The sequence below is a fragment of the Pipistrellus kuhlii genome, unplaced genomic scaffold (assembly GCF_014108245.1).
Source record: "Pipistrellus kuhlii isolate mPipKuh1 unplaced genomic scaffold, mPipKuh1.p scaffold_m20_p_9, whole genome shotgun sequence".
Lineage (NCBI taxonomy): Eukaryota > Metazoa > Chordata > Mammalia > Chiroptera > Vespertilionidae > Pipistrellus > Pipistrellus kuhlii.
Window position 1 is genome coordinate 59,089,755 of NW_023425595.1, and position 16,633 is coordinate 59,106,387.

Below are 16,633 nucleotides of genomic sequence, written 5' to 3' on the forward strand. Positions count from 1 at the left end.
GAGATGGAGGTGAACTGGAAAACACTCCTCATTCCAGAAGGGCAGGCCAAGATAAACAAAAATATAAGGCACTGGAGAAATATAATGTGTATTCCTTTTAGCACAGACATAAGAATCCTAGATTAAATATCTCATAGATTTAACAACATGCTATTTCATGGCAAATTTAATGGAAGTCTTCCTTGCCTTTTTTGAGGTTATTAATTTTACAATATGAGTATAGAGATAATATATCATCTCATTTACACAATTTGATTAACAACAAAATTTATGAGCATAAAATTTAAACTTACTGGTCACAATGTCTTGAGATTGTGAATGGTTAACCACTACAAAATTTGACCTCAAAGGAACTGAAGTTTGGCTAATTGGCCGAATAACTTGTGTAGCTGTCAAAGGAGCAGTAGTAAACTGTCCTGAGAGGTATGGTAAAGTCAGCATCTCTGAACTAACGGGAGCTGCTTGAGATGCAAGCCTCCTTTGCCGTTTGATTTCCGCAATTCCACTTCTCGTTCGGGCTGAAACACAGGAGAATTTAAAAAATTGACTCAATGTCAGATTAGTGTGGACATTTTAAGAAATCTACATGACACAGACTACTATTTAACATATGAGATCTATTGAAAAATAGCCCTTAAAAATATCAACTAAGTTTATGAGATGTCATAAGAAAGTGAAATGAGTAAATTACAATTATAATCTAAGAGTATATTTCTTCCATTATAATTCATACTAATGATACCTCCAAAAATTAGAAAACAAACTTATGAAATGAGAAAAAGATGTAAATATATGTAAGAGCCAATGAGAAAAACAGGGAATATAGTGTTTAAAATGTATATTTTTACAATAAAGGAAGATATTATTTCCTATTATGAGAATAACTATACTTAGAAAAGCAGTAGTTTAAACAAAATATATACTTAGCACACATGTAGTATTAATTAAAATGTTCTCCTGACAGAGTTTAAAATAATTCTGAATATTATCTTTATTTAAATTTGAATACCAACCTCTCTGATTAGCAGCAAACCCTGGGGAACCTTGCATGTTCCTAACAAATAAAACAAAGCAGTTAGACATTACAAAATTTCTCTTAATTCAGCTGCAGTCAGAACTGAAAAAATTATGAGTTAAAAGGCAATAGATAAAAAAAATAAAATAAAATAAAGGCAATAGATCTTTTTCAGACAAAAAAGACAAGCACTTTTTTTTTGGGGGGGGGAGAGTAAGATCTTATTTGTTTTAGAAAAAAAAAATAGTGGCATGTAAACACAAAAATTTTAATCAAGTTTTTATCTAATGCAATATGCATTAGAAAGCCTTAACATTCCATTAGGGGTCCAATTTGACTTTAGGAACTCAATATATTTAATAAAGCCATATTTATAAAACTAGAGGCCCAGGGCACAAAATTCATGCACTGGGGTGTGTCCCTCAGCCCATCCTGCACCCTCTCCAATCTGGGACCCCTCAAGGGATGTTCAACAAAAGATCTATATTTACAAAATAAAGGGAAGGAAGCTGTTCATCCAGAAGGAGAAGAAAGCCCAAAGGGAATACTAAATAATAAAAAGGTAATATGCAAATTGATCCTCATGCCCTAGCAAAAGATGGCCGCCCCCATGTTGTCCAAGATGGCTACCACAGATGACTAGCAGGGGAGGGCAGTTGGGGGCAACCAGGCCTGCAGGGGAGGGCGGGTGGGGGCGACTGGGCTGGCAGGAGAGGACAGTTGGGGGCAACTGGACTTGCAGGAAAGGGGGATAGCTGAGGGGGACCAGGCCTGCATGGGAGAGCAGTTGGGAGCAACTGGGCCTGCAGGGGAGGGCAATTAGGGGCAACTGGGCCAGCAAGGGAGTTAAGTTGGGGGCAATCAGGCCAGCAGGGAAGCAGTTATTTGTCAATCAGGCTGGCAAGGGAGGGTTTAGGGGTGATCAGGCTGGCAGGCACGAGAGCAGTTGGGAGTCAGCAGTCCTGAATTGTGAGAGAGATGTCTGACTGCCAATCCCAGGGATTGGGCCTAAACTGGCAGCTGGGCAATCCCTGAGGGGTCCCAGATTGGAGAGGGTGCAGGCTGGGCTGAGGGATGAATTTCGTGTACCAGGCCTCTAGTAGGAAAATAATAAGGAAGGAGTGGGGAGAACTTCATATGTCCCATGTGAGGTTCAACCTTTGAGTCCAGAAGTTACTGTAGTAAAACCAGTCTAAGGGAATAGTGACCAATCAGAGGGGATATCAAGGCCCCAGGATCTGTAGGCTTTATAAACAATTGGGAAAAAGAACTCAGTGGGACTTTTTCCATTTCTCCATGTGGGAGTCTGTACTTGTTCTTCAATAAATCTCCACCTTTGCTATACCAGTTTCTGTCTGTGGATTCACTCTGGTGGACAAAGAATCTGCATTCCAGCCCAAAAATTCCATTTTAATTTTATACTTTCTGATAAGCTTTTCATATAAGATTTTCATTACCTGATCTGAGAAAGTGTATGGTCTAACTTCTTCCACAGGGATGACATAATTGCTGGGACGTGATTTGATGTTTCTAAATCATGAGAGAAAAAGTTTCTTTAAAAAACCCAGTTGGAAAAAAAATATATCATTTAATTTGACTATTCAGAGAAAATGAATAAAGAAAACTTAAACTTTTATTTCAGCTGTTGACATTATACTGGGAACTGAAGCTATAACGAGATGGCTTTTTCCTTAAGCCACTGAATATCGGATGCAATATGAGTGAAAATGGACATTTGTGAAATCTCTGAAGCTTACTTTACATTATTAATTTTATATTTTCTTTGAATTAAAGACAACTATTTTTTAAAAATCTTTATCAATTACAGATGTCCTCCTTTTGCCCCAGGCCTTTACCAACTTATTGTCTGTGTCCCTGGGCAATGCATATATGCATATAAGTTAATCTCTTTCCGGCCCACCTCCTCCCTTCCCTCTGAAACGTATCAGTCTGTTCCATGCTTTCATGCCTCTGGTTCTATTTTATTCGTCAGCTTATTTTGTTAACTTGATTCCATATTATAAGTGAGATTATGTGATAAAGACAAACTATTTTAAAATCTCTGTTCTACCTTACATCATGTGACATTTGAAGGTGAATTAAAATAATTTGATTTATAATAAATAATTGTAAAGGTTATGCAAATTCCTATGAGGATAGAAATTAGTTTTCAACATCTAATATTGTCATGCCCAAATCACTGTGATTGCTCAGCAACCCTTAAAAAAATAGTCTTAACCAGTTACTGTACTTGGAATCACAGGCAAATTCCTGAGAATTCATCTTTTTTAGGATATGCTCTAAAGCCACAATGATGGGAAACTCATAGATGTTTAAAACCTTTCCCATATATTTATAAAAACACAAACCAGAGGAAGCTACTCAATATAAAAGTGGGATATAAATCCTTGTATTACAATCACATAGTTTCTGATGTCATTTACATTCTAAATACTATTCCTATACGATAGTTAAAAAATTTTTGGGGGAAACCTTTGGCAGGAAGATCAAGAAACCTTCTTGAAGAATTAGAAAGTCAGACTCTGAACTTCCAGAACTGTTATTACTTTCTGCAATTTCGTTTTGTAATCCTGGAAAAGTTATCGGCTACCCTAACTTTCAGTTTTCTGATACTTAAAAAGAGATTGACACAAATAATATCTCTTACTGAATTCTTTCTTTCCTTTTTATATATTTTTTTGTTGATTTCAGAGAGACAGAAACATCATGAGAGTATCATCGATCAGTTGCCTCCTGAACACCCCCAGTGGGGGGTTGAGCTCGAAACCTGGGCATGTGCCCTGATCAGTAATCAAACCATGACCTCCTAGTTCTGTGGTCGGTAAACTGCAGCTAGAGAGCCACATGTGACTCTTTCACAAAATACCATGGCCTGGGCGAGTCTATTATGAAGAAATGGCGTTAGAAGAAGTTTAAAAAATTTGGCTCTCAAAAGAAATTACAATCGTTTATACTGTTGATATTTGGCTATGTTGACCACTCTCCTAGTTCAAAGTCAATACTCAACCACCGAGCCATGCAGGTTGGGCTCTCACTGAGCTATTTTAAGGACTAAGATAAAACGTTAGAAAGTATCTAGGCACAATGCTGCATACAGACAATAATCAATAAATGTTAATTTTATTTTCTTTTGATATGTTAATTTATGCTAATTAACTTTTTATTGACAATTCTTTTATTAATGTTGTAAGCTACAGAAATAATAAATATTAGAGAATAAAATAAATAATTTGAACTTCCTGCCTAAAACATTAATTTAGGAAAGATTCTTTTATATTCTGATCAATAAAAGCCATAATTTTATGACTGGTTCCTGTGTCCAGATTTACACTATAAATTTAAAATAAAAATATTAGTTTGAAATTTTATAACACATAGCATATTCACCAGGGTAGATACCCAGAGTAGAGTTTTATCCTATAGTTTTTTAAAAAATTATTTTTTATTACAATTTACAGATTTATAATTTATTTACCACTCAATATAAACAGAAACTATTAATTATGCATTTCCCAGTAAAATTTATCTCATTGTGACTGTGACAAGTTTTCTTATGGTTTTTATAAGGTGTTACTATTCTTTAAAAAGTATTTGTAATTAAAACAGATAAGTACTGTGTAAAACAAACCAAAAAAATCCTTGAATGAGAATACTTACCTTTTGTTTTCATAGCTACATATTCATTCAAAATTGTTGTCAAGTTTTTTCCAAATAAGGACTGAAAAGGAAAAGATTAAGCATTACCAAAACCATATATTATGACCAATATTTCCCACAATTAAACATTTTGCTATATAAAAGTTAATAAAATATCTGGATTGCAGAGTAGCTGATAAAAAAAGTATAAAGAGCAGGCCATCTAAAATGAAAGTAGTCACTCAAATTAAGTATAAAGAACCTTGTCTGTTTGAATAAGACACTGTGATTGTTTCTTTAGATAATATAGCCCTAAGGCATAAAAACAGTTTCAGCTGGGAGCCGGTGATCCAGCCATAACTTTAGAAACAAGGACCCACTACTTTCTACCTTGCAAGCCATGTGGCCCTGCCAAAGAACAAAGCAAAAAATTGGTCGTTAAGAGATTCCCTTCATCCTTTGCAATGATTAGTGCCTTCTTATTTTCACTTGGATTATTTGATTAAACTCAGTGTTCCCCTTCCCCATTTTCTACTACCACTAAGGAACTGAGGTTATGTGATAAAATAGAAATCAGAATTTTTAGAGCAGACAGTTCCAGTTTCAAGTTAAACACTTATTAGAAGTGTCACAAATCACTTTATCTAAGACTTACTTTTATATATAAAAATTTAACATATTGTATTAATTCTTAATTCACAGAATCTTTTGTTGTGAAGGTTGAGCATAAATGTAACATAACTAAGACAATGGTCAATACATAATAGGTAATTCCTTTTCCCCTCCTGAATATTCACATATTTTAAATTTGTTCTTCTGTCTTAAATTAAAGCCTGAGAAATTAGGGGAATTACTTAATATTACTACTAAATTTTCATTATACCTTGCCTTATTTCTAGTAGCTAATAATCAATAATTAATGGCTAAATGACTGCTATAGACTTGAAAATTCCCCAAGATTCATGTGAGGACACATCAGAAGGCGGCCTTCCTCTAAGTCAGGAAGGCAGTCCTCACCAGAAAGAAAATCAGGGGCACGATGATGTTACACTTTCCAGTCTACAGATATTTGAGAAGGATCTGGATACTTATAATTAACTACTAGGGTATTATGGCAACTAGGCCCTCATAGCAGACAAATACAGACACATCAAACAACATTTACAAATACTATATATTTCTGCATATATTAAAGCAAATGCTGGTATCTGATTAAAATTCAACACCACAGGTTGTATTCTCCAGTAAAAAAGTTTTAATGCTGACGTTATTGTAGACGTCTCCCATTTTCCCTGCATATCCTCCCAACCGCTTTTCCCTCCCATGGCCTTCACCACACTATTATCCATATCCATTGGGTATTGATACAAGCTCTTTAGCTAATCCTTTCACCTCCTTTGTCCAGTTATCCCACTCCCCTCCCCTCAGGCACCAGCTAGTCTGTTCCATGAATCCATGGTTCTGGTTTTATTTTATTCCTAAGTTTATTTTTTCATTAGATTCCACATATTAGTAAAATAATATAGTATTTATCTTTCTCTAACTGGATTATTTCACGTTGCATAATACTCTCGCAAGTTCATCCATGCTGTCCCAAAGGGTAGAATTCCTTTTTTTATATTGCTACGTAGCATTTCATTTTGTAAATGTCCCATAGTTCATGGCGCTCATCTACTGATGGGCACTTGGGCTGTTTCTATTATGGATCTTGGCTATCTATAATAATAAAAGCATAAAATGCTAATTAGACTAGACAGCCGGACATCCTTCTGGACAAAGCCACAGCAGCAGCAGCTGAGGCAGAGGCGGTCTGAGCAAGCAGTTGGGAGTGATCAGGCAGGCGGAGGCAGTTAGGGGTGATCAGGCAGGCAGGCAGTTAGGGGCGATCTGGTAGGCAGGCAAGTGGTTAGGGGCAAGCAGGCACAAAGGCAGAGGCTGTTAGGGGCAATGAGGCAGGCAGGAAAGTGGTTAGGGGTGATCAGGCAGTCAGGCAAGCAGTTAGGGGTAATGTGGCAGGAGGCGAGTGATTAGAGGCAACGAGGCAGATAGGCACAGTTGGTTAGAGGGCAGGCAGGTGAGGGGTCAGGAGCCAGCGGTCCCTGATTGTGTAATATACTGTACTAATAATATGGAAAGGCCACTCAATCACTCACTATCACGTGCACTGACCACCTGGGGACAGACATGCAGACTGGTAGTTAGCTTGCTGCTGGGGTTTGGCTAATTGGGTCTGATCAAGGTGGGCCGGACATGTCCTGGAGCCCTGCCAACCTCCCACGTCTGTCCCCAACACTGATCTTGCACCGGTGGGGTCTCTTGAACTGGCCTGCGCCCTCTCGCAATCCAGGACTCCTTGAGGGATGTTGGAGAGCAGGTTTCGGCCCATTCCCACAGGCCAGGCCAAGGACCCCACTGGTGCACGAATTCATGCACTGGGCCTCTAGTTGTGAATAACACTGCTATGAACAAATGGGTGCATATATTCTTTTTTATTAGTGTTTCATGATTCTTAGGATATATTCCAAGAAGTGAGATCCCTGGGTCAAAATGCAGTTCCATTTTTAATTTTTGAGGAAATGCCATATCATTTTCTACAGTGGCAGCACCAGGTTGTATTCCTATCCTCACAGAACAAGAAACCTGGCTACAAAATATTTACTTGTTTTTTTTGTGTTTTAAAAAAATATATATTTTATTGATTTTTTACAGAGAGGAAGGGAGAGAGAGCGAGCCAAAAACGTCAATGAGCTGCCTCTTACACACCCCCTACCGGGGATGTGCCCACAACCAACGTACATGCCCCTGATCGGAATCGAACCTGGGACCTTTCAGTCTGCAGACCGACGCTGTACCACTGAGCCAAACTGGTTTTGGCGAAATATTTACTTGTTGAAAATTGATTTAGAAAAACTCAGAAATTATTTAATATTCATTCATGTTTGAATCAATAGTGTATTATTATTTTTTTAAAATACATTAATGATTTCAGAGAGGAAGAGAGATGGAAACTGTGCAATGGGAACCCAGCCCACAACCCAGCCAAGTGCCCTGACTGGGAATTGAACTGTGACCTCCAAGTTCATGGATCAACACTCAACCACTGAGCTATACTGGCCAGGCAGTGTTACTTTTTTTGTTCAGTAGTATTCCACTGCATGAATATATACCTATGTTTATTTCTTTATTTGTCACAAAGAACCTGACAGTTAAAAAAATTTTTTTTTTAAATACTAACCATTCTAATAGGTAATTATTGGTATCTCATTGGGATATGAATTTGTAGGTTCCTAACAACTAAAGATGTGGAGAATTTTTTTATATGCTAATTACCATCCATATATTTTCTTTGGGGCAGGGTCTTCAGATCTCTTGTCCACTTAAAAAAAATGCAGTTGTTTGTGGGGGTTTGATTTGAATTTCAAGAGGTTTTTTTTTTTTTTTTTTTTTTTTTTTTTTTTTTAACGTATTCTGGGTACAAATCCTTTATCAGATATGTGATTTACAAGTATTTTCTTCTACCCTGTGGCTTGTAATTCTTTCAAGGCTATATCTTACAGAGCATAAGATCAGAATTCTTCTAGTCAATGCTTTTGGTACAATATCTAAAAACTCACTGCCAGGGACGGAGGGCTGCTGGAGTCTCAAGCATTCCTCTTACAGGGCCTAACATGGACTTACTCTGACTCACTCTTTCTGAGCTCCAGCGCTGGGATGGCAGCACCAAAGGCATCAGGGACATAGGAAGGAATTGAAGTGTCTGGTATCAAGGTAGGAAGTAGTGTTGGTGGTAGTGGTAGTGGTGTGTGTGTGTGGGGGTCAGCTTTCTCCCAGACAAAAATGCTGGTAGAGGTTATTGTTCCTTTTCTGAGTCCTCCCCCCACAGAACTGGCAGGTGGATGCCATATCTGAGTCTTCTTCAACAGGATTACACTGTTCACCTGACATGGTGATTCTGAGACCTGCTTCACCAAATATGAGGGCTCACTCAAGCTGTTTGCACTGCCTTTTCCATATGAATAGCTCATGCTTCAGACTTTCTTAAAATATCTCAACAAGCAGCATCTAGCCTCAGAGTGCCCTTTGCGACACACCTCTCACTAAGTGGTCCCACGCCCTGCACTAGTAGCAGCTGGCCTTGGTTTGCAGCTTGGCCTCTCCTGGGATACTCCAACCCAGCACAAGTAGCAGGCAACTTAGATCGCTTTGTAGCTCAAGCCAGGTGGCACGGGGAAAACACGGGGTGTGTGCTGATCTTGACCTGCACTTCCCGGGCGGCCCTAGAGGCAGCACATTTGGTGGACAACTTCAGGCCACGTCAAAACACCACCACAGTAACACACTCAAGGGGCAGATTCAGTGAGCACCAACCATAGACTCTGCTGTGTCGAGTGGGCCCCTGCACAGCTGATTCTCTGTGGTGGCCGGTGATTGGCAGTCAGTCATTGCAGTAAATGGGCCTGTGAGTAAATCCTTCCAATTGAAAGGGCCAATAGCAATCAAGGCTTAATTATATCAGAAGGATGTATAAAGCCCACATGAGGTAGTATGTGTGTGAGTACACCTGGAGTGCCAAACATGGTGACTGGGGAGGTTGTGCCACTGGACCCTACAGGACATCTACTACATTAAGCCTCTTTACAAAGACTTGGTAGGCATGCGCTGTACCTAATACACAGAAACACACAGAAAAACACAAAATGAGGAGACAAAGAAACATGTCCCAAATGAAAGAACATAACAAAACTCCAGAAGAGGAAATAAATGAAATGGAGCAAGCAATTTACTATATGCAGAGTTCAAAATATTGGTCATAAGGATGACGAATGAGCTTGAGCAAAGAGTAGATGAACTTAGAAGGAGCTTCAACAGCATAAAACATGGACATGGAAACCATAAATAAAACCAGTCAGTTAAATAAAGGAACATCATCTGAAATGAAGAATAGTTTACAGGGAATCAATAAATAGTACATGAATCCAAGAAACAAATCAATGATTTAGAATATAAGGAAGCAAAAAACACCCAGTCAAAATAGCAATAAAAAAAAAGAATAAAGCCAAAACTGGTTTGGCTCAGTGGATAGAGCATCAGCCTGTGGACTGAAAGGTCCCAGGTTTGATTCCGGTCAAGGGCATGTATCTTGGTTGCAGGCACATCCCCAGTAGGGGATGTGCAAGAGGCAGCTGATCGATGATTCTCTCTCATGGATGTTTCTAACTCTCTATCCCTCTCGCTTCCTCTCTGTAAAAAAGCAATAAAATATATTTTAAAAAAGAAAAAAAGAAAAAAAAAAATATGGTGTAAGGAGCCACTGGGACAATTTCAAGTGTAATAATACAACACTGACACCACAGGGTGCTGGAAGGACAAAAGAAAGAGCAAGAAATTAAAAACCTATTTGAAAAAAATAATGACAGAAAACTTCTCTAGCACAATGAAGGAAATAGACATATTAAGTCCAAGAAATGCAGAGTCCCAAACAAGATAAACTCAAAGATGCTGACACCAAATGCTCAGCTGATGGATGGGCACCTGGCTAGCCATTCCACCCCAGAAACCACATCGGAGTGCAGTGAGCCTACCAAGTGGCGGCTGTGGCAGATGCAGTGGGGACAAGATGAGTAGAGTAGCAGGCAGGAGCAGCAGGCGGTGTTGGACTGCTGGTTTTCGCCTGATCCCTGCAGGCTACGCTGAGGGACTCCACCAGTGCATAAATTGTGCACCGGGCCTCTAGATATGGTTATAAAGAAATATGATGAACTTTTGTGTATTTGCATCCTGTGACCTTACTAAACTCTAGCACAGTGGTCACCAACCTTTCAGACCTCAAGTGTTCTGTGGACCACTGGTTGTCAACAGCTGCTCTAGCAGGTTTGCAGATTTACATTTCCTCTAAAGATAAACATGTCATTTGTGACAAATGAAGTGAATATGACAAAATGTCATTTTAAATAATGTAGTTCCAGAATATATCCATTCAATATCAAATGACACTCTGTTGGTCTAGTGGTGACAAGAAGGTATCAAAGTACCTGTTTTATATTGGTCTGAAGTAAGCAACAAAATAGAAAAGATTGGGCTGTTATAAAATACCATAACATAGACCAGGTGGCTTAAATAACATTTACTTCTCACTGTTCTTGAAGCTGAAAAGTCTAAGAACAAGGTGATGGGCGATTTGGTTCCTGGTGAGAACCAACTTCCTGGTTTGTAGACATCTCCTTTCTTGTTGTGTGCTCACATAGCCTTTCCTTGGTGTGTGCACATTAAAAGATCTCTCTCTGTATACTTCTTATAAAGATACTATTCTCAGTATGAGGGTCCAAACCTCATGATCCAATCTAAACCTAATTACTTCCCAAAGGTCCTATACCCAAATATCACCACACTGGGGGTAAGGGTCTTAATATAATGAATTTTGAAGGGACATAAATATTTAATCCATAACAGGAAGGAAACAAGTACAGTCAAACCTTGACTTTCGAATGTCTCCCATCTTGAACAGTTCCATTTTAACTTCAGTTCTCAACCTGACAACCCTTTCACGATGATACATCAGCTTGACAAAAAGTGTCTCATGGCACAAAGGAGAGAATGGGCGAGTAATAGTTTACAATTAAATCCTGTCTTGCTTACATCTGAGGAAATTGTGCAGTGAATATTTGTTTTCTTTTTGCTTTAGTTGCTGGCAGAAATAGACAATTAACACAGTTTTAAAACATAAAGAAACCATCATGGGTGCTAATGTTGCTAAGAGTACGAAAGAAACGATGATCACAGATAAGAGAAGAGATAGAAAAACTGCTGTTGATTTGGATAAACCAAAAGCATTTTGGAGGCAGTGATATGTGAAAAAATGAAGATGCTGCACTCATGGAATGAATGTTGAAAGGGATTTATTTAAGGCTATTAGACATGTACTAGATATAAGAAAGGTTAAAACGGAATCATTTGGGGGTCTGAAACAAATTAATCAATTTACATTTATTTTAAATTAGAAAATAGGATTCCATTTTTGAATACTAAATCACTTCTCAGAACAACTTTCCAGAATAAATTAAGTTATGAAAGGGGGCAGTAATAGAATGTTGGGGAACCAGCTAATACTGTAAGAAATATTAATCACGCTCTGTTAACCATGACTGTTTATTCTGATTAAAGAAGGCACATTCTACCCTGGCTGCTGCTGACCTGGTGATGCAGCCTCCCTCCCCATTTGGAGCTGCCCATTATCATAGAATAGGGGTGTCGAACTCAATCAGAGAAGGGGCCAAAATCTAAAATCCAGCCTAAATCGCGGGCCGAATGGTTTACTGAACAGTCATAAACTGTCATTGTGATGGAAACGCAGCGGAGTGCAGTGATGACAGCGCGGTGTGGGCCACATTGCAAGGCCTGGCGGGACGGATTTGGCCCTCGGGCCTTGTGTTTGACACATATGTCATAGAAAGATTAACAAAGATTTGTTACAGAAACCAGAATTGCCAGCCCTTTGAAGATCCCCAGCCCTTTTTGGATACCTGTAGGCCACTGCAAATCTCCAGCCTGCTTACATATTAATTTTGGTGCTCCCTTTGGCTATTTCCCTGTGTAACCCCAGCCCTTGCATATCACTAAACCCTTTAAAGATCCTCAGTTCTTCTGCTTATCTGTAACATACCCTTTTGCCTACTTTTCCTTTATACTATGCTGATACAACAGCTGACTTATGGTAGCCTGGGGAGCCGATTTTTGTGGATAACCTGCTGCTCTCCCATACTTCTGGCAGTATAGGAATAAATGCTCATATATGATTCAACCCTGTCTCTGCTTAATTGGCTGGAGTAGTGACAGGCAGCACAGACCCATTGTTTGTCCAGTTACAGTTAGAGAACTGATTTTCCACTGTAAGCCCCAGACAATCCGCAGTGAATATAATTAGAAATGAAGTTATCAATTCGAAACTGATTTCCAAAGGCAAACTTTGTCATAAATGTGTGAAAAGAAGAGCTGACAAGCTTTGGGTGTTTCCAATTATGCATGAATACACACTATCAAGTTTCTGCTAATTTTGATGATGAGCTCAGTTTATGATTGTGTGTATAGTATCTTGTGTTAGTCAATGATGAAATAATTAAGAAAAAGAAATCACTCACCAGTAAACAGGCTGGGATAAAACCTTCATCTGTACAGTGTTCTGCATATTCTTTTAAATGTGAACTTTCCAAAATAAAAGTCTGACAGGTAGAAGTGAGGTTTTCCTGTTGTAAGTAACCTAAATGAAAAATAAAAGTTTAGGTAATTTTAGTCAATTCTGCACTTAAGCTACAGGAACTGTCAACAAAAAAGACCACTGCCTACTGCATTTATAACTTAAAACCTGCAGAAGACCTGCTGGATCCAACATGGGGGCCAATTTTACCTAAGGGTAACCCTTAGCTTCATTATATACTCACTAGAGGGGCCCGGTGCATGAATTTTTTTTGTGCGGGGGAGGGGGGGAGAGAAAGGGGGATGCACGCACAAGGTTGGTCCCTTAGACCAGCCTGCACATTCTTGCAGCCCAGGAGCCCTTGAGGGATGTCCACCTGCCAGCTTAGGCCCGCTCCCCAAGGGCTGCATTTGCCAGCTGTGAGCCGGGCTTCTGGTTCAGCGGCACTCCCCACTATAAGAATGCACTGACCACCAGGGAGCAGCTCTTGCATGAGCTTCTTCCCCCTGGGGGTCAGTGTGCGTCATAGTGACCAGTGGTTCCCCTGTTAGGATCAATTTGTATATTACCCTTTTATTATATAGGATTGTAATACATCAGCATGCTAAACCACATATCATACTTTTATTATTTGAAACGGAAAGCCGATATAAGGACACAATATGTCTACTGGAGTCCCTCTAAAAAGTCCCCATCCCTTTTCTGGGAAGATCCTGAATATTTTTCCCCCTTAGTGAATACCCTATCTCCAATTAAATGAACCTCAATAAAGAAAGCAAATTTCTATAAAGGGGACTGCTCTATCAATGGAGCAGCCCATTCTTTATCTCACTGCTTTACCAATAAAGTTACTTTCACTTTAAACTCTATGCTGGCTCATTGTTAATTCTGTCCTCTCCAAGGCCAAGAACCCACAGTGTGTCACAGACCCTATGTCCCCAAACCCCAGAATGCCTTTATCATCTCGACTAGGTCAGTAGATGGTATAAAGTAACATACTAAATTATAATAAATCTACATTCTTCCAATGTTGCTATTTACTTGTATACTTTGCCTATTTTTCTAATGTTTAAGAAAAAATGGAACAAAATAATTAACTTGCCATGAAATGTAAGAAAGGCACTCTTACATTTTTGCCCCTTGAAAATCAAAGCATTAATTATTTGAACAAATAGCACAGATTACTGACATTATGAACCACTGCTTGGTAGTTCTGCACATATGAATAGTTTATCAGTCCCGACTAGCAGCCGAGCCTTGTTCTTTTGTTTCTTAGAATTACTCAAGTTTAACTACACTAAGCATTAAAAATAACTTAGTACAAAAAGAACACTGAAGACCAGGAAACCTGCTTCTTTTTCTAGTCTGTTAAGACAAACATTGCTATTTCAGGGGGGAAAATCACCTAAATCCTTGAGGACTCAAGATGCTTCATCTATAAGGCACCAATAACGCTTACCTTGACTTGTGGATCAAATCTGGTTAAATTACTCTTTTGTGTAAAGCCCTTCAATCACTTCCCATGGTTTTCATTTTAAACTTCTACATTCTGAGTGGCTTCATTAGGAACCATGGATTGAGAAGCTTCAAAAACTCCTCTCAACCATAAAAGTATACGAGAACATTGACACAAATCATCAAAATCAACTTTCATAGAACTCTCAAAAATAATCAGTGTTGTAAAATAAATGCTCTAGGAGCATTTATTATTTTAAAATGGCTAAATGTATAGTGAACACTGTGGCATTTAAACTTGCTCTATTTCTATGCTCGTTTCTCCAGTTTAGTAGTACTCTTGAAAATAAACAAGCTGCCATCATTGTGAAAACCATCAGCCTAGCAGTCAGTGAAGGAAGTTTTCCAAACCCTCATTCCCAGAAACTGCCATTATTTGATCTGTGTGACAACTCCCTGTAAAACCAACATGCACAGCTTGTCTTCCAATCGAATCAGTGCTCATCCAGTGCAAACAATCTTCCTCTTGGGGATGTTTGCTTAAAATAGCCAGAAGGAATTGTTTAACATCACGTGACTTAGAAGAAGGCAGGGACAAACAATAAGCTAAACAGAAAAGATGGGGAGTGCGAAGTCCTTAGAGCACATGTGTCAAACACAAGGCCCGCGGGCCAAATCCGTCCCACCAGGCCTTGCAATGTGGCCCGCACCGCGCTGTCATCACTGCACTCCGCTGCGTTTCCATCACAATGACAGTTTATGACTGTTCAGTAAACCATTCGGCCCGCGATTTTGGCAGGATTTTAGATTTTGGCCCCTTCTCTGATTGAGTTCGACACCCCTACCTTAGAGGGTCTGACAGGTTCTGAGAAGGTTCTGGGTTAATAGGTCATGTGCAAATGTAGGCCAGTGCATATATTCAGAAAAGACCTGACAAGGCTGTAAACTCTCAACACTGATCAAGTGAATAGCAAGGCAGGTTTGTTAATTGTGTAGATGAATGTTGAAGTATGTTTCAAGTACACAAAGCCATTGGCAAACAACAGGAAAGGTACTGACTCAATCACATTTAAGGAAATTAATGCCAAATCATACAAAATAAACTAAAAAAAATATTGACTTTACAACAGAATTCGCTCAGAGAACTAAATAAACAGCAAGCTCTAAAGCAACAATAAAGAGTAGTAATAATCATAAGGGAGGGAGAAAATTTTGATTACAATAGTCACATTATTTAAAGCGGCCAATAGTTAACAAAAATTATCAGACATCAGGGAAAACAAGAAAATATGGCTCATCTATGGGGGGTGGGTACAGTTAATAAATACTATCTTTAAGCCAGCCAGAAGACTGGTCTCCCTCCCTCCTTTTCTCCTTCCCTCCCTATCCTCATTCAAAGGTATTGATATTTTTTTTTTTCCACTGAAATTTTAGAGTGGGGGGTGGGCGGGAGAGAGAGAGATCAATGTGACAGATTAACAGCTAATTTTTTTCCATTAGATATCACAAAGGCCAGATGTAGTGAGATGACATATTCAAAGTGCTGATAGAAAAAGTCAACCAAGATTCTATATCTACCATGTTTCCCCGAAAATAAGACATCCTCTGAAAATAAGACCTAGCGCATGGAAAGATAAGACATCCCCTGAAAATAAGACCTAGCGCAACTTTGGGAGAAAAAAAATAATATAAGACACTGTCTTATTTTTGGGAAAACAGGGAAGCAATATTCATTCAAAATAAGGAAATTAAGATACCCCTAGACTAAGAAACAACAATAGAGAATGTCTTGCTATCAGACTTGCCCTATAAGTAATATTAAAGGGCCCTGGCTAAGTAGGGTTGATTAGAGCATTGCCCCGATATGCCAAGGTTGCTAGTTCAATCCCCCTTTAGGGAACATACAAGAATCAACCAATGAATGCGAAAATAAGTGACACAAAAAATTGATATTTCTCTCTCACTAAAATCAATTAAAAAAAAAAAAAAAAGGAGTGTAAGAAATATTAAAGGAACTTAGTACTTCAGGCTAAAATAAAATGACACTAGACAGTAAATCAAATTCACATTAAAAATGATTATAGGTCAAGATAACTATTAAAGGTAAATATAATAGAACGGTAAAGCTGATTTTTTGTAACTTTTTTCTCTGCTGATTTAAAAGACAACTGCATACAGCAATAATTATAAATCTGGTTTGATGGGCATACAATATATAAAGAGCCAATTTATATGACCCTAACAGCAAAAAGGCGTGAGAAGAAAATGGCATCATATAGGAGCAAAGTTTATTTCTTGGTTATTTATTAAGGGTA

General features: G+C 38.7%; 1 protein-coding gene across 2 annotated transcripts in view; it reads right to left on the reverse strand.

Annotated features, from left to right (window-relative positions):
* LOC118712979 (protein NPAT) overlaps positions 1-16,633 on the reverse strand; it is a 58,110-nt gene that overhangs the window by 25,218 nt on the left and 16,259 nt on the right. The window contains exons 2-6 of one of the 2 annotated variants that reach the window (XM_036427301.2): positions 12,808-12,926; positions 4,694-4,754; positions 2,473-2,545; positions 1,014-1,054; positions 294-518 (exon numbers count right to left, since the gene is read on the reverse strand). In XM_036427301.2, the coding sequence (XP_036283194.1) occupies positions 294-518; positions 1,014-1,054; positions 2,473-2,545; positions 4,694-4,754; positions 12,808-12,926 (519 nt within the window). Of the gene's footprint in view, positions 1-293; positions 519-1,013; positions 1,055-2,472; positions 2,546-4,693; positions 4,761-12,807; positions 12,927-16,633 lie in introns of those variants that run through there. The other variant, XM_036427302.2, reaches the window with a different exon arrangement.